Source organism: Megalobrama amblycephala, linkage group LG1 (assembly GCF_018812025.1).
Source record: "Megalobrama amblycephala isolate DHTTF-2021 linkage group LG1, ASM1881202v1, whole genome shotgun sequence".
NCBI classification, from domain to species: Eukaryota; Metazoa; Chordata; class Actinopteri; order Cypriniformes; family Xenocyprididae; genus Megalobrama; species Megalobrama amblycephala.
This window is the reverse complement of record NC_063044.1, coordinates 74,456,078-74,481,100: the sequence shown is the minus strand read 5'-3', so window position 1 is coordinate 74,481,100 and position 25,023 is coordinate 74,456,078. Positions and strand designations below refer to the sequence as shown.

The 25,023-nt window shown below is 40.9% G+C and overlaps 2 protein-coding genes across 5 annotated transcripts in view; both read left to right on the top strand.

The window, feature by feature from the left end:
- Positions 1-24,765, top strand: part of LOC125247003 — a 537,225-nt gene extending 512,460 nt beyond the window's left edge. For all 3 annotated transcript variants that reach the window (XM_048158171.1, XM_048158183.1, XM_048158178.1), the window contains exons 8-11: positions 23,219-23,311; positions 23,410-23,469; positions 23,642-23,722; positions 23,833-24,765. In XM_048158171.1, coding sequence (XP_048014128.1) covers positions 23,219-23,311; positions 23,410-23,469; positions 23,642-23,722; positions 23,833-23,888 — 290 coding nt within the window. In that variant the 3' untranslated portion in view covers positions 23,889-24,765. The remainder of the gene's footprint in view (positions 1-23,218; positions 23,312-23,409; positions 23,470-23,641; positions 23,723-23,832) is intronic.
- Positions 4,918-12,434, top strand: LOC125247525. 2 transcript variants are annotated; one of them, XM_048158886.1, is made up of 6 exons: positions 4,918-5,066; positions 10,128-10,442; positions 10,540-10,881; positions 11,120-11,164; positions 11,328-11,408; positions 11,519-12,434. In XM_048158886.1, the coding sequence occupies exons 1-6, from the start codon at positions 5,006-5,008 to the stop codon at positions 11,572-11,574; spliced, it is 900 nt and encodes a 299-aa protein (XP_048014843.1). In that variant the 5' UTR covers positions 4,918-5,005; the 3' UTR covers positions 11,575-12,434. The 2 variants fall into 2 exon arrangements, with proteins under 2 accessions (XP_048014843.1, XP_048014834.1); XM_048158877.1 differs by having other exon boundaries at positions 11,105-11,164.
- Positions 24,766-25,023: the final 258 nt, after the last annotated feature.

Sequence of the window (25,023 nt, the reverse complement as noted above, 5' to 3'; positions counted from 1 at the left end):
AATCATTCGCCGCTATAGGAGAGGAAGAATTATCTAAACTTATCAAATCATCAAAATCAACGACATGTATGTTAGACCCAATGCCGACTAAACTACTGAAAGAAATGCTTCCAGAGGTCGTAGGTCCACTTCTTGATATAATTAATTCATCTTTAACACTAGGATACGTGCCAAAAACCTTTAAGCAGGCTATTATTAAACCTCTTATTAAAAAACCTCAACTAGATCCGAGAGATTTAGTAAATTACAGGCCAATCTCGAATCTACCTTTTCTGTCAAAGATACTAGAAAAGGCAGTTTCAACACAACTGTGCTCCTTTTTAGAAAGAAATGGAATCTGTGAGGATTTCCAGTCAGGATTTAGACCATACCATAGTACTGAGACTGCTCTCTTTAGAGTTACAAACGATCTACTCCTATCATCCGATCGTGGCTGTATTTCTCTATTAGTGTTATTAGATCTCAGTGCTGCTTTTGACACTATCGATCACAACATTCTTTTAAAAAGACTTGAAAACTATATTGGCATTAGTGGAATTGCTTTGGCATGGTTAAAATCGTACTTATCTGACCGTTATCAGTCTGTAGTAGTTAATGAAGAGATGTCGTATCGATCACAGGTTCAATATGGAGTACCACAAGGCTCAGTACTAGGACCGTTGCTTTTCACTCTGTACATGCTGCCCTTAGGAGAGATAATTAGGAAGCATGGTGTTAGTTTTCACTGCTACGCTGACGATACTCCGCTCTATATTTCCTCGCGCCCTGACGAAACCTACAAATTCACAAAACTAACAGAATGCATAGCTGACATTAAAAACTGGATGACAAGAAATTTCTTATTATTAAATTCAGAAAAAAACTGATATCCTAATCTTTGGACCAAAAACTTCCTCACGAAAAAACCTTGAATACTCTCTAACACTTGACGGGTGCTCCATTAAACCTTCGTCCTCAGTTAAGAACTTGGGTGTGCTCTTCGATACCAATCTTTCATTTGAAAGTCATGTTTCTAGTATCTGTAAAACCGCCTTCTTCCATCTAAAAAATATATCTAAATTACGACATATGCTCTCAATGACAAATGCGGAACAGTTGGTTCATGCATTCATGATCTCAAGACTAGATTATTGTAACGCTCTACTGGGTGGTTGTTCTGCTCGGCTTTTAAACAGACTACAGTTGGTCCAAAATGCGGCAGCTAGAGTTCTTACTAGAACCAGAAAGTATGACCATATTAGCCCAGTTCTGTCAACATTACATTGGCTCCCTATTAAACATTGTATAGATTTTAAAATCTTGCTACTTACTTATAAAGCTCTAAATGGTTTAGCTCCCCAGTACCTAAGTGAGCTCTTAATGCATTATAGTCCTTCACGTTTATTGCGATCTCAGAATTCAGGCCAGTTGATAATACCCAGAATATCAAAATCAACTGAAGGCGGCAGATCCTTTTCCTATTTAGCACCTAAACTCTGGAACAATCTTCCTAGCATTGTTCGGGAAGCAGACACACTCTGTCAGTTTAAATCTAGACTAAAAACACATCTCTTTGCTCTTGCATACACATAACACATTATCAATACATTTACATTTTTCAAATCCGTTAAAGGATTGTTACGCTGCAATAATTAGGTCAGCCGGAACCGAGAACGTTTCCTATAACACTAGATATATCTGTACATCAGAATAAGAATGGCATCTACGCTAATATCAGTCTCTCTGCTTATCCTGAGGTTTTGCGGGTGCTGGATCCAGGCCGTATCCAGATCAGATGGAGAACCTGTGTCTGGACCTGACTACAACGTAGCCCAGGAGACAATGGGCCTACAGATCCAGTTCTGGCTGCATCTATAATTCAGATTTTTAATCCCCGTATCCGCTTACATATATTTATATATAATCTATTTTTAATCTCTATAATAAAAATGTATAATTCAGATTTTGATCTCCATATCCATTTACATATATTATATATATCTTCCAAGGGGCTTTTTCCCTCCTAGGACTTTTTTCCCAGTGTTAGCACGCTGGTTTTTTCTCCTAGGGGGTTTTTTCCACCCCTGGGAGTCAGCCGACATTGGCTTAATGTAGCACCATCTTGTATATGTTACATATTACCACGCTTGTTTGTACAGGTCATTTTTAACCACTTCCCTTTTTTCTGTGCTTCTAATATGTAAAGCTGCTTTGAAACAATTACCAATTGTAAAAGCGCTATATAAATAAATTTGACTTGACTTGACTTGACTAAGAGATAGAAGATCCCACACTCAAAAGACAACAAAAGTAACAGCCAAGTGTGATTGAAGTAGTGATAGTAACTTCTTGACGGGACGCCGTCACCATACTTCAGGGTAGTATTGTATTGTATTGTAAGTATTCAGGAATTCAGGGAACTACCTTGAGATACTGTAGTATTATATTAACAACTAGGAGTTGTTTAAATTGTCAGTGGTAAAGTCAGATTTGTATTGAGAATTTCCACAACAACCACCGTTACAGAGTCTCATCTCGTCATGGCCGCCGTTCCAGAGTCTCGTCCCATCATGGCTGCTGTTCCAGAGTCTTGTCCCATCATGGCCGCCGTTCCAGAGTCTCGTCTCGTCATGACCACCATTCCAGAGTCTCGTCTCGTCATGACCACCGTTCCAGAGTCTCGTCCCGTCATGACCGCCATTCCAGAGTCTCGTCTCGTCATGGCCGCCGTTCCAGAGTCTCGTCCCATCATGGCTGCTGTTCCAGAGTCTCGTCCCATCATGGCCGCCGTTCCAGAGTCTCGTCCCGTCATGACCGCCATTCCAGAGTCTCGTCTCGTCATGACTGCCGTTCCAGAGTCTCGTCCCATCATGGCTGCTGTTCCAGAGTCTTGTCCCATCATGGCCGCCGTTCCAGAGTCTCGTCCCGTCATGACCACCATTCCAGAGTCTTGTCTCGTCATGACCACCGTTCCAGAGTCTCGTCTCGTCATGGCCGCCGTTCCAGAGTCTCGTCCCATCATGGCTGCTGTTCCAGAGTCTTGTCCCATCATGGCCGCCGTTCCAGAGTCTCGTCCCGTCATGACCGCCATTCCAGAGTCTCGTCCCATCATGGCTGCTGTTCCAGAGTCTAGTCCCATCATGGCCGCCGTTCCAGAGTCTGGTCCCGTCATGACCACCAATCCAGAGTCTTGTCCCATCATGGCCGCCATTCCAGAGTCTCGTCCCGTCATGACCGCCATTCCAGAGTCTCGTCTCGTCATGACTGCCGTTCCAGAGTCTCGTCCTGTCCCATCATGACCGCCGTTCCAGAGTCTCGTTCCGTCATGGCTGCCGTTCCAGAGTCTCATTCCATCATGGCCGCCGTTCCAGAGTCTCGTCCCGTCATGACCACCATTCCAGAGTCTTGTCTCGTCATGACCACCGTTCCAGAGTCTCGTCCCATCATGACCGCCATTCCAGAGTCTCGTCTCGTCATGGCCGCCTTTCCAGAGTCTCGTCCCGTCATGACCACCATTCCAGAGTCTCGTCTCGTCATGACCACCGTTCCAGAGTCTCGTCCCGTCATGACCGCCATTCCAGAGTCTCGTCTCGTCATGGCCGCCGTTCCAGAGTCTCGTCCCATCATGGCTGCTGTTCCAGAGTCTTGTCCCATCATGGCCGCCGTTCCAGAGTCTCGTCCCGTCATGACCGCCATTCCAGAGTCTCGTCTCGTCATGACTGCCGTTCCAGAGTCTCGTCCCATCATGGCTGCTGTTCCAGAGTCTTGTCCCATCATGGCCGCCGTTCCAGAGTCTCGTCCCGTCATGACCGCCATTCCAGAGTCTCGTCTCGTCATTACTGCCGTTCCAGAGTCTCGTCCCATCATGGCTGCTGTTCCAGAGTCTTGTCCCATCATGGCCGCCGTTCCAGAGTCTCGTCCCGTCATGACCACCATTCCAGAGTCTTGTCCCATCATGGCCGCCATTCCAGAGTCTCGTCCCATCATGACCGCCATTCCAGAGTCTCGTCTCGTCATGACTGCCGTTCCAGAGTCTCGTCCTGTCCCGTCATGACTGCCGTTCCAGAGTCTCGTCCTGTCCCATCATGACCGCCGTTCCAGAGTCTCGTTCCGTCATGGCCGCCGTTCCAGAGTCTCGCTCCGTCATGGCCGCCGTTCCAGAGTCTCGTTCCGTCATGGCTGCCGTTCCAGAGTCTCATCCCGTCATGATCGCCACTGCTGAGTCTCATCCCTTCATGGCCACCTTGCCTGTGCCCCTGGGAATACTAGTGGAGTACGAGGGGATGTCTTGGAGCCCAGAAAGGGGAGTACTGTCACAGATCTACCATGTCTGCATTTAATTTCCCATCATTCCTCCTTGACCTCACCTGCACTCCCTCAGCCATCACCTCAACTTAAATGAATGGACTTAAATGAAATACGTTCAAAGTTATAAAAATGCTCACATTGCTAACACACTTAGTCCTGGTTTTACAGACAGCTTAAGCCTGGTCTGTGAAACCGGGGTTTAAATACTAGATTATAAACTTAAATGGAAGTTGGCCAAAATAAGTCAAAGGAAATTGTGACAATGAGAATAACATGTAATCAGCAGGAAAGTAACTGTAGTCTGTAGTATTCTAAAATATAATATAATCTAATTACAACTACTTCATTTTTGGAATCTGATTACGTAATCCAGATTACATGTTACCAGTTACTACCCAGCTCTGTCCCCATGTTTACATCCAACACTCAATACAGGAAAGTAAAGGATCACTCAGAGGTGTAGTAAAGACCAAGCCTAAACTAAGACCAAGACCATTCAAAATCCTCACTGTTAAAACTACACTGCTCTGTGTCTATATGAGCCCAATCTACAGAGAGTAAAATGTAACTCTGAGTCAGTTTCACTATATGTCAACTCTAGCTGGACTTAAACACTCATCTTAGGTCAGAGGAAGTTCTCAACCACAGGAGGAGCTGATGATGATTAAAGGAGGAGCTGTAACTATATAATGAAGAGAAAGACTGACAGAAACAGAAAATGGCTGATCAGTGTGATCTGTGTCTGCTGGGACTGATCATTCTCTCTTCACTTCTCACAGGTAAAGAAATCTGGATTTTCTCTAAAGACATTTAGTGGAATTAGTCTGGAAAGAGCTGATTTGAACATGCTCAGATTATTCTTGTTGTGTCGTGTTTCATACAGATCATACTGTATTATTCCTGATAGTCACACTCAGACATCTGATGATGAACAATTATATTCATATTAAGAGATTTCAACAGCTTTCCGAAAAAGAACAGGGGTGTAAACTTGTCACCTTTTGACAAAATTTGCCGTTTTCGCTCCAAAATAAGTAATTATTGTGATTTGTCTAAATCCGATGAGTTTTTGAAAGTGTGTGTATAGGGGGGTTGCAGGGCAGAGCAGAGTCTCAGTGGATGATATCAACAGACTCACACTTTCTTAAGTTATTCATTCACATGAGGTTGCTGTGCTGCGTGGTCACAAAAACGTATCATTTGCATGCCTTTTTAAGCATTACGGTTTTAAACAAGTGATTTTAAGCCTTTGAATCGCAGTCAGCAGCAAAAGACAACTAATTTATTAATATCCTGAGGGCTGTCTGAGAGACGTAGATACATCCGCTGCCCACAGAGTTATATTTGGCACTTTACTGGCCTTGAACGGTTAAATTATATTCATACGTCTATGTGTCAAAATGCCCATCTTTGCAAGTATCCTCATAAACAGTCATAGAGGGTAAATTCCAAATGGAAGCGAGCATCCCTATGGCTATGCCTTACTCCCTTCGAAGGGCAGAGCCCTTGAAGGAGACTTTGTAGGGAGCAGGGCACTTGTGTGCCATTATGTAGTCATTTGGAATGCACTTGGCAAAGGGAGCAATGTCATTATGTTCCCATGACAACGCAGCATGGTGTCCATCAGCTGATTAGCTGTTCTTACAACAGAAATATCTTATTATTGCTGTTAACATAGCTTTTGCAAATAAAGATACATTCATATATTTTTTAAAATATGTTATATGTGTGTGTGTGTGAGAGTATATTTCTCTGTTCTCAACTTTAAAACATTTCATCTCATCTTTGGACACTGCATTAAACACATTTCTAACCTATGAAACAACATGACAAAAAATGTGTGAAATATATCGCAAGAAAAACAAAGAAAACAACTTGAATTGCTATGTTTGTAAGTTAACTCATATAATGTATAATGGACCCAGGCAGCTCCAAGCTATCACTTAATCTGCATTGAGACGAGCCAGCAGCTACTGACCTAAATGCTTATCGCCTGTCATATTCTGACAGGAATTATCAAATGCACACTTTGGGGTTGACAGTGGTTTAAGCTAATAACCTTTGTTAAATCATACCCGTAATGGTCAAACTCATTATGTAGCAAATTAGCTCAAAAGAAATATGAATAATTGATTATAACTAGTTACAATTACTTATACATATTTAGATCAGTTAATATAAATTAACTTAATGTAGTAAAAAATAATATTACAATCAATTAATCTGTTTGTCAAAATCTGCATGATTAGGGAATCCAACATATGAGCATGAAACATGGACAACTTTACGTGTGACATGAACAAGACTTTATTAACTAGACTAAACACTTAACTACTCTAACATTCACACACATACATGCATACAGTTTACCAAGGGAAAGAAAGAGCTGAAGCAGAGGAAAGTAAGAAGTTACAGCATTGTTTGAAATTCAGCAAATCAACAGCCTTGAGCAGCCCTTCTTTAAAAAGGGGTAAGGATACTTGATGTATCAAATAATGAGACTATGTTTGATACTTGCATGTCTAGCCAGTTTGAATTAAACTGTCCTGATGTAATTTGTGGAGGCTCCTGTTGATCTTTGCTGATGTTGTCTTGATGAGAGAGAACAAGCTGGATTCAGAGGATCTTTGGTGAATGGAAAGACAAGGATGCAGCCAGTTTGGGGGTCTTCAGAAGTCTTCTAGCTCAGCATTATTATGATATCAGAGTTTTTCAGTAAAAAGAACCCATGATCTTGTGATCAGTGATTTTAAATTATAAAGATGCCACACGCTCTTGAGGTGACTGAGCTTCTCTAGCACGATAATAGCATAAGACATTGGATTGGAGGTTTGAGAGAAGAACCTTCTAGATTCTTATTACACTGTTGTGTCAATTGAGTTAGCAACTTGTAACATAAGTTACCAAATAGGAAACAAAAGTTGGAGTCCATCCATATCAAACATGCTACCCATGTGATTTTAGTTAACCGTAGTATGCAACTCTGAAACAATAATACCAAAAGAGTTTAAAAGAGAATTAATACATAGGCCAAACAACGTATCATCACAACTATGTTCCTTTTTTAGAAAGAAATAGTATCTGCGAGGATTTCCAGTCAGGATTTAGACTGTACCATAGTACTGAGACTGCTCTCATTAGAGTTACTAATGATTTGCTCTTATCATCAGATCGTGGTTGTATCTCTCTATTAGTGTTACTGGATCTTAGTGCTGCATTTGACACTGTTGATCACAATATTCTTCTAAACAGACTCGAAAACTATGTTGGCATTAGTGGAATTGGCATAATTCAAATCATACTTATCTGACTGTTATCAGTTTGTAGTAGTAAACGATGAGATGTCATATCAATCACAAGTTAAATATGGAGTACCGCAAGGCTCAGTACTAGGACCGTTGCTTTTCACTCTGTACATGCTACCTTTGGGAGATATCATTAGGAAGCATGGCATTCATTCATTTTCATTGTTACGCTGATGATACTCAGCTCTATATTTCTTCGCATCCTGACGAAACTTACCAATTCACTAAATTAACAGAATGTATAGCTGATATAAAAAAACTGGATGACCAGTCATTTCCTACTACTAAATTCAGGAAAAACAGAGATTCTAATTTTTGGACCGAAAACTACTTCACTCAGTAACCTAGAATACTGTCTAACACTTGATGGCTGCTCTGTTAAGTCTTCGTCGTCAGCTAGGAACCTGGGTGTGCTCTTTAATACCAATCTTTTATTTGAAGGCCATGTTACTAGCATCTGTAAAACCACATTCTTCCATCTTAAAAATATATCTAAACTACGACATATGCTCTCAATTAAAAATATAGAACAGTTAAATAAATAACAGATAAATAAACTACAGCTCATACAAAATGCAGCAGCTAGAGTTCTTACTAGAACTAGGAAGTATGATCATATTAGCCCAGTTCTGTCATCACTGCATTGGCTTCCTGTTAAACATCGTATAGATTTTAAAATCTTGCTAATTACTTGCAAAGCACTAAATGGTTTAGCTCCCCAGTACCTGAGCGAGCTCTTAAAGCATTATAGTCCTTCACGTTTATTGTGATCTCAGAATTCAGGCCAGCTGATAATACCTAGAATATCTAAATCAACTGCAGGCGGTAGATCCTTCTCCTGTTTGGCACCCAAACTCTGGAACAATCTTCCTAGCATTGTTCGGGATGCAGACACACTCTGTCAGTTTAAATCTAGACTAAAAACGCATCTCTTTAACCTGGCATACACATAACACATTATCAATTTATATTTTCAAATCCGTTAAAGGATTATTAGGCTGCATATATTAGGTCAGCTGGAACCAGGAACACTTCCTATAACACCAGATGTACTCGTTACATCAGAAGAAGAATGGCATCCATTGTGAAGACATCATCAACACGACAGCCAGTGCCACAGTTCCTCAACAGACCGTCCATACCGGCGTGATGAATATGATCCTCAACTGGACACGACCACAACGCAGCCCTGAAGTATCAGCAGAGATCGAGTCGACTAGATCATCCATTGTGAAGACATCATCAACATGACAGCCAGTGCCACAGTTCCTCAACAGACCGTCCATACCGGCGTGATGAATATGATCCTCAATTGGACACGACCACAACGCATCCCTGAAGTATCAGCAGAGATCGAGTTGACTAGATCATCCATTGTGAAGGCCTCATCGACACGACAGCCAGTGCCACAGTTCCTCAACAGACCGTCCATACCGGCGTGATGAATACGATCCTCAACTGGACACGACGACAACACAGCCCTGAAGTATCAGCAGAGATCGAGTCGACTGGATCATCCATTGTGAAGACATCATCAACACGACAGCCAGTGCCACAGTTCCTCAACAGACCGTCCATACCGGCGTGATGAATACGATCCTCAACTGGACACGACCACAACACAGCCCTGAAGTATCAGCAGAGATCGAGTCGACTGGATCATCCATTGTGAAGACATCATCAACACGACAGCCAGTGCCACAGTTCCTCAACAAACCGTCCATACCGGCGTGATGAATACGATCCTCAACTGGATGGAACTGAAATAAATACTTTGATTGCAATCCTATCAGACTTATGATAGCAACCTGATTGTAACAAAGCACTGTTCGCCAGAGGAGAACTGGCCCCCCGACTAAGCCTGGTTTCTCCCAAGGTTTTTTTCTCCATTTAACACCTATTTGCCACCTGATGTCACCTGATGGAGTTTGGGTTCCTTGCCGCTGTCGCCTTTGGCTTGCTTAGTTGGGGACACTTGACATTTGATATTCAATAGTATTCTTGACATTTATTCAACAGGGCTTTGATCTGTCTGCATTGACACTATTCTTGAAGAGCTGCTGTGCAGCCAAAATTATATACCTGTTATCACTGTAAAGCTGCTTTGACACAATCTGCATTGTAAAAAGCGCTATATAAATAAAGGTGACTTGACTTGACTGCCAGCCACACAAACATAATAAATGTAACATAAAATCCAGGCCTGGTCTCATCCTTCACTGTTGTGGTTTCTTCCTTTATGTTTCTGTAGCTCCTCCGTGAGACACGAGACCGGTGCAATGCGCAGCTGAGTCTCATTATCACTCGCGTCACCAACCTCGCACCATTCTCTCACGGCTCTCGCTCGGCTCGGCTTGTCACAGTTATATATATAGAATATATAGGATAAAATGAGTTTAATTGTTCTTCTCAACAAGAATTAAGTCAGAGTGAAAGTCTCTGCAAATTCCTAAGAGTCATAAAACTTATCAGTCTTGAAACCAGAGGCTCGGTGGATATATATCATAATGATCAGTCAAATATATTTTGTTTCAGGTACCAGTGGAGTGGATTATGCTCATGTGTTCATCAGTTCTGGTGAAAATGTCCATCTGCCCTGTAATAATGCTCTTTCTGACTGTAAATCAACTACATGGATCTATAACAGACATTCAGCAGCAGATGAGATTATTGTTTTAGGGATAAAGAGAAAAGACAGAGAGAGACATGAGAGACTGAGTCTGGGGTCTGACTGCTCTCTGAACATCAAGAACGTCACTAAAGAAGATTATGGATTTTACATCTGCAGACAATATGTGAATAACAAACAACAAGGAACTGAAGCGCATGTTAATCTGCATGTTCTTCATGGTAATTGTATGATTATGTGATCAATTTAAAAAGGACAATTTCTCCCTTTAAACTCACATGATGATTGAAGAGTCTGTGATTTGTGTCTTGTGTTCAGTTTCAGTCTCTCCATCATCATCATCATCATCATCATCCTCATCATCCTCACAGACTGAGATCAGTCCAGGTCACTCTGTGACTCTCTCCTGTCAGTTGTATTCATATGAATTCCCCTGTGATATTTTGGTCCGTTATGAGGGACTTCAGCTGTTGTGGGTGAATCAGGCTGGTGTTGATCTGAAGACAGACTCCAGATATCAGATATTATTCTCATCAGATCACTGTAACATCACTCTGACTACAACACTCCTGAATGAAGATGACAACAGAGAGTGGAGATGTCAGCTTACTCTCAGAAATCAACTCAAGGCCTCAGTCAGATACACTGTCAAGTATTCAGGTGAGAAACAACTATTACTACTGTAAAATATGATGTTAATGTCCTACAGATGAACATCTGAATGTTCATCTTCTCAAACTCTGAGAAGAAATCAAGCCAAACTACAGCAGCAGCTCCTACACAAGGTTCATGATCACATGATCACTGTCACACATCATCAGTCTCTCACTTCACTTATATGTGTCATGATGTGTTGAAGTGAACTAACAGACGTGATCCACAGGTCCAGCTGACACAGCATCAGAAACTGAAGTCAGTGTGACTGCTGGATCATTATTCAGAGGTACGACACGTTCATTTCTACTGACAGCTTTACACCATTAAACTATCAGTCAGTCTGTAAATGCTTCATCAATAACTCTTCATAGTTGAATCCCCTTGACTTCAGTCATGTCCAGTTTCTCTTCTTCTTCTTCTTCTTCTTCTTCCACACATGTTTCCTGCAGTGATTGTGATGATTGTTGAGATGGCAGTGTTTGCTGCTCCTACTGTGATTCTTCTTCAGATCATCTGTGCAAGAAGAGCTGGTGAGTTTGAGCTTCACACAATCTGATGATTCACACTCATCTGATCTGGAACAATCTGCAATCATGGTAAAAACACATACGAGAGGTCAGTCAATGCTTTTATTTTGCAGGGAGGAAGGACTCGCAGCACCCAGAGGAAATAGAGATGCCTACAATATTACAATAAAATACTGCTGAGTTTGGAGACCATCTGAAACAAGATTTAAAACAGCAAAAACTCACAGAGGATTGTTCATTGTTTGATTTTCTTCTTCTCAGAAAACAGAGAAAAACTCCCTGAAGAAATAGTGACACCATCAAGTTTAGATTTGTTTTTGTTGATACATTTCTTTGAAAGCAGAAATTTATTTCAAATTTAATTCAGATAAAACTGTAAACTTTTTGGTTACTTTCATTCAAACTGGGTTAAAATTCTGTGCATTAAACAGGCTGAACTAATGCTATTGTTAACTGAAAAGATAGAGTTGAATGTCATGGAGCAGCATTTAAAGACAGAAGAGGAAGTGACATCAGAATGATTCATAGTCCACATCACCATCAGTCTAAACTGGGTGAGAGATGATCACTGCTCTATGTGGTTAAACTAACTGAATTCTCACACTCAACAGTAATATGTTTCTAAACCTCAACGGTGAGATTACAGCTATGAAATCACCAGAACTGCTATAATTAATTCACTATTTTAGTTACGGAAGTGTAGGATGTCTATCAACTATCATGAGAAAGTCTTGACTCTGGAATAGATGAAAACGTCACTGTAAAACTTCATACAGACTCAGAGTTTGACTTAATGATTATTAAATAATCTGTATGATGATGATTCCATAATCACCATTGTCATAATTGCAGAGATACAATAAACAAATGACCTTTATATGGACACTCATTATTTTATGTTTAGGCAACGATTCACTTTCCTTTAATGTGTTTGCTTGCTGTATAGTTTTTGTGTCAAAGCATCTTTGAAAATAGCAATCATAAGTTCAATGTGTGTCAAATTGTCATTCAAAAATCTGATGAAGTTTTTTTTTGTTTTTGTTTTTTTTTTACTCAAAGCATTGTTCAGCAATTTCTACCTGATAGAATATATTAGAGTTTAGAGGCTTGACATAACTAGTAAAAATGATCTTCATTAGAAAAATTCCCATGATTTTTTATATTTTGTTAATTTCTATGACTTTTCCAGCTCTAGAAATCACAATTTTAAAATTCCATCCTTTCATAAGTTCACATGTATATGAAATCAGATATATTGTTTATGTGGTGTGTTCCAAGTTTGGAATTTGGCCTGAATCCAGAATACTCCTCCTCCAGGATAGGATCTAGCCAAGAGTGAGGCGATGGGGTGGTAGAGGGATGATGTGAAGCTGTCGAGTGACAGAGATGAGGGACGGCTATATACAGGTGCTGGTCATATAATTAGAATATCATCAAAAAGTTGATTTATTTCACTAATTCCATTCAAAAAGTGAAACTTGTATATTATATTCATTCATTACACACAGACTGATATATTTCAAATGTTTATTTCTTTTAATTTTGATGATTATAACTGACAACTAAGGAAAAACCCAAATTCAGTATCTCGGAAAATTTGAATATTGTGAAAAGGTTCAATATTGAAGACACCTGGTGCCACACTCTAATCAGCTAATTAACTCAAAACACCTGCAAAGGCCTTTAAATTTTCTCTCAGTCTAGTTCTGTAGGCTACACAATCATGGGGAAGACTGCTGACTTGACAGCTGTCCAAAAGACGACCATTGACACCTTGCACAAGGAGGGCAAGACACAAAAGGTCATTGCAAAAGAGGCTGGCTGTTCACAGAGCTCTGTGTCCAAGCACATTAATAGAGAGGCGAAGGGAAGGAAAAGATGTGGTAGAAAAAACTGTACAAGCAATAGGGATAACCGCACCCTGGAGAGGATTGTGAAACAAAACCCATTCAAAAATGTGGGGGAGATTGACAAAGAGTGGACTACAGCTGGAGTCAGTGCTTCAAGAACCACTACACACAGACGTATGCAAGACATGGGTTTCAGCTGTCGCATTCCTTGTGTCAAGCCACTCTTGAATAACAGACAGCGTCAGAAGCGTCTGGAATGCAAAAAGAACTGGACTGCTGCTGAGTGGTCCAAAGTTATGTTCTCTGATGAAAGTAAATTTTGCATTTTCTTTGGAAATCAGGATCCCAGAGTCTGGAGGAAGAGAGGCACACAATCAATGTTGCTTGAGGTCCAGTGTAAAGTTTCCACAGTCAGTGATGGTTTGGGGTGTCATGTCATCTGCTGGTGCTGATCCACTGTGTTTTCTGAGGTCCAAGGTCAACGCAGCCGTATACCAGGAAGTTTTAGAGCACTTCATGCTTCCTGCTGCTGACCAACTTTATGGAGATGCAGATTTCATTTTCCAACAGGACTTGGCACCTGCACACAGTGCCAAAGCTACCAGTACCTGGTTTAAGGACCATGTTATCCCTGTTCTTAATTGGCCAGCAAACTCGCCTGACCTTAACCCCATAGAAAATCTATGGGGTATTGTGAAGCGGAAGATGCGATATGCCAGACCCAACAATGCAGAAGAGCTGAAGGCCACTATCAGAGCAACCTGGGCTCTCATAACACCTGAGCAGTGCCACAGACTGATCGACTCCATGCCACGCCACATTGCTGCAGTAATTCAGGCAAAAGGAGCCCCAACTAAGTATTGAGTGCTGTACATGCTCATACTTTTCATGTTCATACAGTTGGCCAAGATTTCTAAAAATCCTTTCTTTGTATTGGTCTTAAGTAATATTCTAATTTTCTGAGATACTGAATTTGGTATTTTCCTTAGTTGTCAGTTATATTCATCAAAATTAAAAGAAATAAATATTTGAAATATATCAGTCTGTGTGTAATGAATGAATATCATTTACAAGTTTCACTTTTTGAATGGAATTAGTGAAATAAATCAACTTTTTGATGATATTCTAATTATATGACCAGCACCTGTATACCAGCTTCCTCATGTGCTGATTGGTTTGATTACCTTAACGTGCTCCTCCAGAACTTTGTTAAATAAACTTATATATATCCAGGTTTTCCAAGATTTTGAGGCAGCCAAGGCTTATGCAGAGATTCCTCAGATGAAGCATGCAATTGCGCTGCATTTATGCCCGCACAGTGCTGCCACCTTGCGGAATTGCTCGTGCCTCCCATCAAAGGCCTGTAAGTTCTCTGACATGCTTGCCACCAAGGTTTACAGTGCCGTTAGACAGGCTGCCTCCACCTTGCATGCTATGGCCCTCCTGCAAGTACACCAGGCCAAAGCACTAAAAGAGTTGTAATGGCTCAAACAAAGGTTTAAACTTAATTCAAAGACAAAAGGAAATTTCTCATCTTATGATTATGCAGCAAAATCTTTCTCTATTGCCCTGTCCTATCAGTCTTTAATTCATGCTTTTAAATATCTGATTGAGGACAAGACAAGCAGCAGTCAAGATAGATTCAACTTTCTTGAACAATTCACTGCTGGTCAGGCAGGAGATTTTTTAAATAAACATTTCTGTAATGAAATGAAGATTGCATATGCTTACATAGAAAAGGCAATGAATTGGACAGCTATTAAAGCTGATGATACCTTAGGAGAGATTGCAGTAAGAAAATTATTTGCCAGATATGTCAACACAAGCATCCTACAATGCTCCACATTAACAATGAAATTCAAGGCAGCAGATTTTGCCAAACATTACCACTTATTCTGCTAATGCAAATGAGAACAGAGTATTCATGGAGGATGTGTTGAGAAAGGAATATGCAGAAAAGGTGGCGCTATAACAACTTCAAAGGAGTGATGGTCATGTGTGATATATACCACATCATGGTGTGTATCACAATCTTCATACAAAGGCAATCTCCTAACTCCAAACTTCTTCAAGATCCTGACTTGATCAATCCCTCTTGTTGGTGTTCTGCTTAGATTTAGATATGAAAGGACTGCAATAATGGCTGACATTGAAGCAATGTACTATTAGGTACGAGTTCAAAATCATCATCGTAACTTTCTTCAATTCCTGTGGTGGCCACAAGGGGATGTTAACCAGCCTCAGGAAGGTTACAGAATGAATGTTCACCTCTTTGGTGCAGTATCATCCCCAAGTATTGCCAACTTTCCCTTAAAGCCACCATTCCAGAGTGTCGTCTCGTCATGACTGCCGTTCCAGAGTCTCGTCCCATCATGACCGCGGTTCCAGAGACTCGTCTCATCATGACCGCGGTTCCAGAGTTTCGTCCCGTCATGACCGCCATTCCAGAGTCTCGTCCCGTCATGACCGCCGTTCCAGAGTCTCGTTCCGTCCCGTCATGACCACCATTCCAGAGTCTCGTCCCGTCATGACCACCATTTCAGAGTCTCGTCCCGTCATGACCACCATTCCAGAGTCTCGTCTCATCATGACCGTCGTTCCAGAGTCTCGTCTCGTCATGGCCACCGTTCCAGAGCCTCATCATGACCGTCGTTCCAGAGTCTCGTCTTGTCATGACCGCCGTTCCAGAGTCTTGTCCCATCATGGCCGCCGTTCCAGAGTCTTGTCCCGTCACGACCGCCACTGTGCCGCTGGGAATACTAGTGGAGTACGAGGGGATGACTTGGAACCCAGAAAGGGGAGTACTGTCACAGATCTACCATGTCTGCACTTTCCCATCATTCCTCCTTGACCTCACCTGCACTCCCTCAACTATCACCTCTCCTGAATGCTAATCATGCACACCTGCACCTTGTCTGCCCCCTCATCACCCTGGCAATATAAGCACACACCTCACCCTCTGTTCATGGTCTGGTCTCGTTCTAATGAAGAGAACTCTCTGTGTTTCTCCAGTGTTTCTCCAAGCAACTGTTCTCCTGTTGTATTCATATCTGATTCTTGATGTCTGTGTGAGTCTGAATGATGCTGCAGCTCAAAATATTTTGTGTACTTTGAGAAATATTGTGTTATTTTAGTTGACTTAAATGAAATACGTTCACAGTTATAAAAATGCTCACATTGCTAACACTCCTAGTCCTAGTTTTACAGACAGCTTAAGCCTTTCTATGATACAAAGTGTCTGAACAGTTATGTTACCTCTATGGCATTTCATATAGGCTTTTATCTTAAAAGCATGCACATTTGGAGAAATATTGATGGATTCTCATGTTTATGTCAATTTTCTATACAGAGGAGTATTTATTCATTATTTATTGTCGTCACTGCTGGATATTGTTTACAATTCATACTTGCAGCCGGAGGGCGCTCTGTGCACTTTTAGTCCACAAATGCCAATGCTAAAGAAGAATAGGCAATCCAGGAAATAATTGAACTAACAGAGGCCAGAGATCGCTAAGCTAACTATGGCTATTCAAAACACTTTTCAAGACAATAAATACACGATTGAGACGATGAATGCATGTATTGACTGAATTTGCGTCTGAATAGTGCTGGCTCTGTGGGCGTGGCCGCATTAGCGGATAATGAGCTGAATCAAGGACTTCTGACATGGCTCTCTTTTCATACAGATTACATAAACACAGAAGGTTTGTTTTCGATTTGACTTACACGATTTAAAACCTGACATTTCAACGTTTCTTTAGACACAAGTCTAATTTTTTTGTGATTAGTATTCACTAAGTTCACATTTTCTGAGAACTATCAGATTGGACTTCGTTCAGAGGGAGACGAGAGATCACGCATCATGTTAGTTTTCTTTATTTTACAAAAAGCACAACATTTTGTTTTTACTCTGAGTGTACACAAATAAAAGAAGATATTCCACAGATTAAATCAATAGAAAAGTAACTATAGTCTGTAGTATTTTAAAATGTAATTTAATCTAATTACAACTACTCATTTTTGGAATCTGATTACGTAATCCAGATTACATGTAACCAGTTACTACCCAGCTCTGTCCCCGTGTTTACATCCAACACTCAATACAGGAAAGTTAAGGATCACTCAGAGGTGTAGTAAAGACCAAGCCTAAACTAAGACCAAGACCATTCAAAATCCTCACTGTTAAAACTACACTGGTCTGTGTCTATATGAGCCCAATCTACAGAGAGTAAATGAGTCTGAGTCAGTGTCACTATATATAAACTCTAACTGAATTTCAACACTCAGTTCAGATCAGAGGAAGTTCTCAACCACAGGAGGAGCTGATGATGATTAAAGGAGGAGCTGTAACTTGTGGCGAACTGAAAAGAAAACAGGAAAAAAAAAAATGCATACAAATTACTTTTCCAAAATGGGCGGAAATGATCAATCAGGAAGTAAAGAGGAAATGGTATAAAAGGAAGGGGAAACGGAAGGAAGACAGGTAAAAGAGAAAAAAAAAAAAAAAGAGAGAAAGAAACGTGTTGGTTACTGAAGTGGGACACATGCTACCTGAACCGAAGGCCTGCCATTGTTGTTGCTGGATTTTCTGTGCGCTGACCGGGTGCAATCCTAAAGTGACGTCAGGAACTGAGCTCTGCACTGTTTGCCTTCCTGGTGCGCCATACCTCCAGCTACCTCCCAGTTTGACTCGCCTACTACAGGTATTCGCATTGGTTGACTCCGATATCTTCTAACCTCACGGGAAATCGCCTAACCTGTTCCTTGGCAACCGGACGCGATCTCAACCGGACGCGATCGCAGAGTGACGGCGGAATTGATCTCCGGAATGGTTCATCTGCCTGGTGCAACGTAACCCAAGTTTGTCTCGCCTGCCCAGGTATTCGCATTGAAATCCCCAAACTATTTCCAGGGCTCTCTGTCCAGTAGTGTGGCCGATACGCAGCCAGCAATCATAGCAACACACACACACACACGCATGCAAACACGCTCGCTTCCTCACTACAAATACACTGAGCGAGATGATCGCTGGTCTGTTTTTGTTTTTTTGTTTTATATTGTGGTTGTTTGAAATTTAGTAATTTTCTATGAAAACTGGTTAAAAGGAAAGAAAAATCGATTGTGAATTATGCAATGTGAATCACAGTGTTTTGGTTGTTACTGACAAAAGAAATATACAAATTCTGTTGAAAAATGAATTGAGTAACTGTCTTGTTGTGTTCATTTTTTTTTTTTTTTTTTCTTTCTTTAAATAACATTTATCTTGGTCTGAAAGCCTTCATTCAGTGACTGTCATTTAAGCCATTTTGAATGCCGTTCTTTTTTTTTGTATCGGTGGTTTATGAGCTGTACCGGGAAACTAAAATTATTATTATTTTTTCTTGACAAGTTTTGACTTGTCTGGCGCCCGAACAATTGAAACTTTAATGCTTTAAGTTAAATCGGGGCGGCCACCGTTACAAACTATATAATGAAGAGAAAGACTGACAGAAACAGAAAATGGCTGATCAGTGTGATCTGTGTCTGCTGGGACTGATCATTCTCTCTTCACTTCTCACAGGTAAAGAAATCTGGATTTTCTCTAAAGACATTTAGTGGAATTAATCTGGAAAGACTTAATTTGAACATGCTCAGTTTATTCTTGTGTCGTGTTTCATAAAGATCATTCTGTATTATTCCTAAGCCCGGATATTAAGTCACACATCTGATGATGAAAATTATTTTCATATTAAGAGATTTGTACAGCCTTTTGATAAAAAACAGAAGTGTAAACTTGTCACCTTTTGGCGAAATTTGCCATTTTCAATCCAAAATAATAGTTTATTGTGATTCGTCTAGATCTGATGAGTTTTTGAAAGTGTGTGTATGGGGCTTGCAGGGCAGAGCAGAGTCCTAGTGGATGAGAACAGACAGAGGTTGCTGTGCTGCTTGGTCATGAAAACTTATCATTTGCATGTGTTTTTGAGCATTGCAGTTTAAAACAAGTGTTTTTAAGCTTTTGAATCCCACTCAGCAGCAAAAGTCAACTAATTACCTCATATGCGTGAGACTATTTCTAAGGGCTGTCTGAGAGACCAGACACGAGTTATATTTGGTGCTTTATTTGCCTTGAATGGTGTTACGGGTGTGCTGTGCTGGAGAGACGAGACTTCAACGGATATCCACAATACAGGGTTTTAATGAGTAATGCAGGAGATAGAACACAATATACACACGTTTAACTAACAATAAGATCAGACAAGGAGTGAAGGGAGTGAGTCCATTATAAAGGGAGTGCTGATGAAGGAGTCCAGGTGTAGGTGATCCGTGATGATGGGGAGATGACGAGGGAAGTGAGTGCAGGTGTGGAAACAAGAGGATCATGGGAAATTGAGTCCGGGAGACAAGGGAACTGTGACAGGGGTGGGCGCCCTGAAGACCTCAGGCAGGTGCAGGGAGAGGAGCAGACAGACATGGATGTCTTCAGGGCAGATCAGAGGCAGTGGGCGGCCATTGGCGGGTCTGGAGCCGTGGGCGGCCATTGGCGGGTCTGGAGCCGTGGGCGGCCATTGGCGGGTCTGGAGCCGTGGGCGGCCATTGGCGGGTCTGGAGACGTGGGCGGCCATTGGCGGGTCTGGAGACGTGGGCGGCCATTGGCGGGTCTGGAGACGTGGGCGGCCATTGGCGGGTCTGGAGACGTGGGCGGCCATTGGCGGGTCTGGAGAAACTGGCTCGGTGGAGACTGGAGAAGCTGGCTCGGCGGAGACTGGAGAAGCTGGCTCGGCGGAGACTGGAGCTACTGGCTCGGGGTCTGGAAATGGAGTCCACGACATTCCCTCATACACAATAAGAAGGCCTACTGGAACGGGCTCAGTGGCAGGAAACTCAGACTTGGGTTGCACGGAGGCAGAAAACTCAGGAGACCTTGGCTGCTCAGAGGCAGAAAACTCAGGAGACCTTGCCGGCTTGGTCTTCCTCCTTCTCTTGGGCCGCCTGGACCCAGCAGAGGGTTGTGGGTCCGGCAGGACACTGGGAAAAAGCTCACTGGAGGGGTATGCGGAGGAAGATGGAGAGTGACGAACTGGCCAGGCCACCCGTGTTTCTGGGGGAACTGAACGAGAATTGCACGCCAAATCCGGAACCTCTTCGACAACAAACTTAGAACCATTTAAATACAAAATCAAATGAATTGTATTGTCTAAGGAGAAATAATCGTCAGGTTCATCAAAACGGATTGTGCTCTCGTCCAGCTCCTACAGAAAAAGGGGGTTTAAGCAAGCATCTGGCCAATTCGTCAGATAAGCCAACTTGACAAACTCCTCCACATACCTCTCCAGTGAACTGCCGTCCTGAAGAAGCCCAATGAGGCGATTCCTGGCAGAATCTGGCATGAGAGATATGGGAGGAGCAGGTGTCTCGGAGTCCATGAACAAACCCATGTTGCTTGTGGAAAACCATCAGTTTGGTCTGATCTTCTGGAGAGACGAGACTTCAACGGATATCCACAATACAGGGTTTTAATGAGTAATCCAGGAGATAGAACACAATATACACACGTTTAGCAAACAATATAACAATAAGATGGGACAAGGAGTGAAGGGAGTGAGTCCATTATAAAGGGAGTACTGATGAAGGAGTCCAGATGCAGGTGAACCGTGATGATGGGGAGATGACGAGGGAAGTGAGTGCAGGTGTGGAAACAAGAGGATCATGGGAAATGGAGTCCGGGAGACAAAGGAACTGTGACAAACGGTATATATATGTATGTATATATATATATATATATATATATATATACATACACTATATATATATATATATATATATATATATATATATATATATATATATATACATACACTATATATATATATATATATATATATATATATATATATATATATATATATATATATATACATACACTATATATATAATATATATACGTGAATGTCAAGTCACCTTTATTTACATAGCGCTTGTCAAAGCAGCTTTACAGTGATAACTGGTATATAATTTTGGCTGCACAGCAGCTCTTAAAGAAAATGGTGTCAGTGCAGGCAGATCAAGGCAATGGTGAATATCAAATGTCAAGTGTCCCCAACTAAGCAAGCCAAAGGCGACAGCGGCAAGGAACCCAAACTCCAACAGGTGAAATCAGGTGGCAAACAGGTGGCAAGTCCTGATATTGCTGAGTTAGATGTGTTCCTGGGTCAACGTATTTTGTTGATCCTGGAACAACATTCTAGTCTGAAAATTTAGTCTTAACCCTATTCCTACCCCTAAACCTAACCCTGCCCATAAGTTATCCCAAAAATCAAAGGGAAATGATAGATGAATAACACTGATGTAGATGCACCAATTCATGATTTTAAGCCTAAACTTGACATAATCTGTAAACTTGTCCCTCAAATCTGATTAGTTGATTTGAATGTTCCAGGATCAACAAAAATGTTGACCCAGGAACGTGTTGAACTCAGCAATATCAGGTTATGCAAACAGGTGTTAAAATGGAGAAAAAAAAAAAAACCTCGGATGAAACCAGGCTTAGTCGGGGGCCAGTTCTCCTCTGGCGAACAGTGCTTTGTTACGATTCAGGTTGCTATCATAAGTCCGACGGGATCGCAACATTCAAAATATTTATTCCAGTTCAATCCAGTTAAAGATTGTATTCATCACGCCGGAATGGGCGGTTTGTTGAGGAGCTGTGCCACAACACGACAACCAGTGGCACAGTTTCCTTATATATATCTATAGGATAAAAAGGGTTTATTTGTCCTTCTCAACAAGAATTAAGTCAGAGTCACAAACCTCTGCAAATTCCTGATGGTCGTAAACCTTGTCAGTCTTCCTGTGTCCTGGAACCAGAGTCTTGTTATGGTTATTGGGGAGGGTTCACAGACCTTTGTTGAGAGAGTGTTTCTGGATAATTCATTAAATATAATGGATAATCTTTTCTATTTTAATTTATAGCAATAATAATCACTCAAATACAGCTTTCCTGTAGCAGTGGTTAGAGCATGGCACTAGCAATGCCAAGGTCATGGGTTCGATACCAGGGATTGCACATACTCAGATACAAATGTACAGTATAATGCAATGTAAGTCGCTTTGGATAAAAGCGTCTGCCAAATGCGTAAATGTAAATTTAAATGTCAAATACACTCTGTTTCAGGTACCAGTGGAGTAATTGAGAATGTGTTCATCAGTTCTGGTGAAAATGTCCGTCTGCCGTGTAATAATACTCTTTCTGACTGCAAATCAACTACATGGATCTATGACAGTTTCAGACGTTCAGGGGCAGTTGCACTGATTGCTGGAGGGATAAAGAGGAAAAACACAGAGAGACATGAGAAACTGAGTCTGGGGTCTGACTGCTCTCTGAACATCAAGAACGTCACAGAAGAAGATTCTGGATTATACAGCAGCCTACAATTTGTGAATGGAGAACAAGAAACTGATGCAGATATTTTTCTGCATGTTCTTCATGGTAAGTTTATGATTATGTGGTCAATTTAAAAAGGACAGATTCTCCATTTAAACCCACATGCTTGCTGAAAACATTCAAGTCTGTTGTGTTATTTGTGTCTTGTGTTCAGTTTCAATCTCTCCATCATCATCATCATCATCATCATCATCATCCTCACAGACTGAGATCAGTCCAGGTCGCTCTGTGACTCTCTCCTGTCAGTTGTATTCTAGATTATCCTGTGATTATTTGGTAGATTCTGAGGGTCTTCAGCTGTTGTGGGTGAATCAGGCTGGTGTTGATCTGAAGACAGACTCCAGATATCAGATATTATTCTCATCAGATCACTGTATCATCACTCTGACTACAACACTCCTGAATGAAGATGACAACAGAGAGTGGAGATGTCAGCTTACTCGCAGAAATCAACTCCAGACCTCAGTCAGATACACTGTCAAGTATTCAGGTGAGAAACAACTATTACTACTGTAAAATATGATGTTAATGTCCTACAGATGAACATCTGAACATTCATCTTCTGATTCCAGTCAGCAGCTCAAACTCTGAGAAGAAATCAAGCCAAACTACAGCAGCAGCTCCTACACAAGGTTCATGATCACATGGTCACTGCCACACATCATCAGTCTCTCACTTCACTTATATGTGTCATGATGTGTTGAAGTGAACTAACAGACGTGATCCACAGGTCCAGCTGACACAGCATCAGAAACTGAAGTCAGTGTGACTGCTGGATCATTATTCAGAGGTACGACACGTTCATTTCTACTGACAGCTTTACACCATTAAACTATCAGTCAGTCTGTAAATGCTTCATCAATAACTGTTCATAGTTGAATCCCCTTGACTTCAGTCATGTCCAGTTTCTCTTCTTCTTCTTCTTCTTCTTCTTCTTCTTCTTCCACACATGTTTCCTGCAGTGATTGTGATTATTGTTGGGATGGCAGTGTTTGCTGCTCCTACTGTGATTCTTCTTCAGATCATCTGTGCAAGAAGAGCTGGTGAGTTTGAGCTTCACACAATCTGATGATTCACACTCATCTGATCTGGAACAATCTGCAATCACGGTAAAAACACATACGAGAGGTCAGTCAATGCTTTTATTTTGCAGGGAGGAAGGACTCGCAGCACCCAGAGGAAATAGAGATGCCTACAATATTACAATAAAATACTGCTGAGTTTGGAGACCATCTGAAACAAGATTTAAAACAGCAAAAACTCACAGAGGATTGTTCATTGTTTGATTTTCTTCTTCTCAGAAAACAGAGAAAAACTCTCTGAAGAAATAGTGACACCATCAAGATTAGATTTCTTTTTGTTGATACATTTCTTTGAAAGCAGAAATTTATTTCAATATTTTAATTCAAATGAATGTTAGAAACTGTAAACTTTTTGGTTACTTTAATTCAAACTGGGTTAAAATTCAGTGTATTAAACAGGCTGAACTAATGCTATTGTTAACTGAAAAGATAAGAGTTAAATGTCATGCAGCACTTAAAGACAGAAGAGGAAGTGACATCAGAATGATTCATAGTCCACATCATCATCAGTCTAATCTGGTTCAGAGATGATCACTGCTCTGTGTGGTTAAACTAACTGAATTCTCACACTCAACAGTAACATGTTTCTAAACCTCAACATTGAGATCACAGCTATGAAAACACCAGAACTGCTATAATTAATTCACTATTTTAGTTACAGAAGTGTAGGATGTCTATCAACCATCATAATAGTGTGAGAAATTCTTGACTCTGGAATAGATGAAAATGTCACTGTAAAACTTCATACAGACTCTGAGTTTGACTTAATGATTATTGAATAATCTGTATGATGATGATTCCATAATCACCATTATCATAACTGCAGAGATACAACAAACAAATTACCTTTATATGGACACTCATTATTTTATGTTTAGGCTATGATTAAATTTCCTTTAATGTGTTTGCTTGCTGTATAGTTTTTGTGTCAAAGTATCTTTGAAAATAGCAATCATAAGTCCAATGTGTGTGAAATTGTTATTAAAAAATCTGATGCAGTTGTTTTTTTGTTTGTTTGTTTGTTTGTTTGTTTTTAAACTCAAAGCATTTTTCAGCAATTTCTACCTGATAGAATATATTAGACTTTAGAGGCTTGACATAACTAGTAAAAATGATCTTCATTAAAGAAATTTCCATGTTTTTTTTTTTATATTTTATTAATTTCCATGACTTGTCCAGCTCTAGAAATCACACTTTTAAAATTCCATCATTTCACAAGTTCACATGTGTATGAAATCAGATATAGTGTTTATTTGGTGTGT

Bases quoted from the DNA above. Each gene is read 5' to 3' on its own strand.
- LOC125247525 (XM_048158877.1), top strand. From the start codon at position 5,006: ATGGCTGATCAGTGTGATCTGTGTCTGCTGGGACTGATCATTCTCTCT. The intron at 10,443-10,539 runs GTAATTGTATGA...TCTTGTGTTCAG, and splicing joins TAATCTGCATGTTCTTCATG to TTTCAGTCTCTCCATCATCA. The intron at 11,165-11,327 runs GTACGACACGTT...TGTTTCCTGCAG, and splicing joins TGCTGGATCATTATTCAGAG to TGATTGTGATGATTGTTGAG.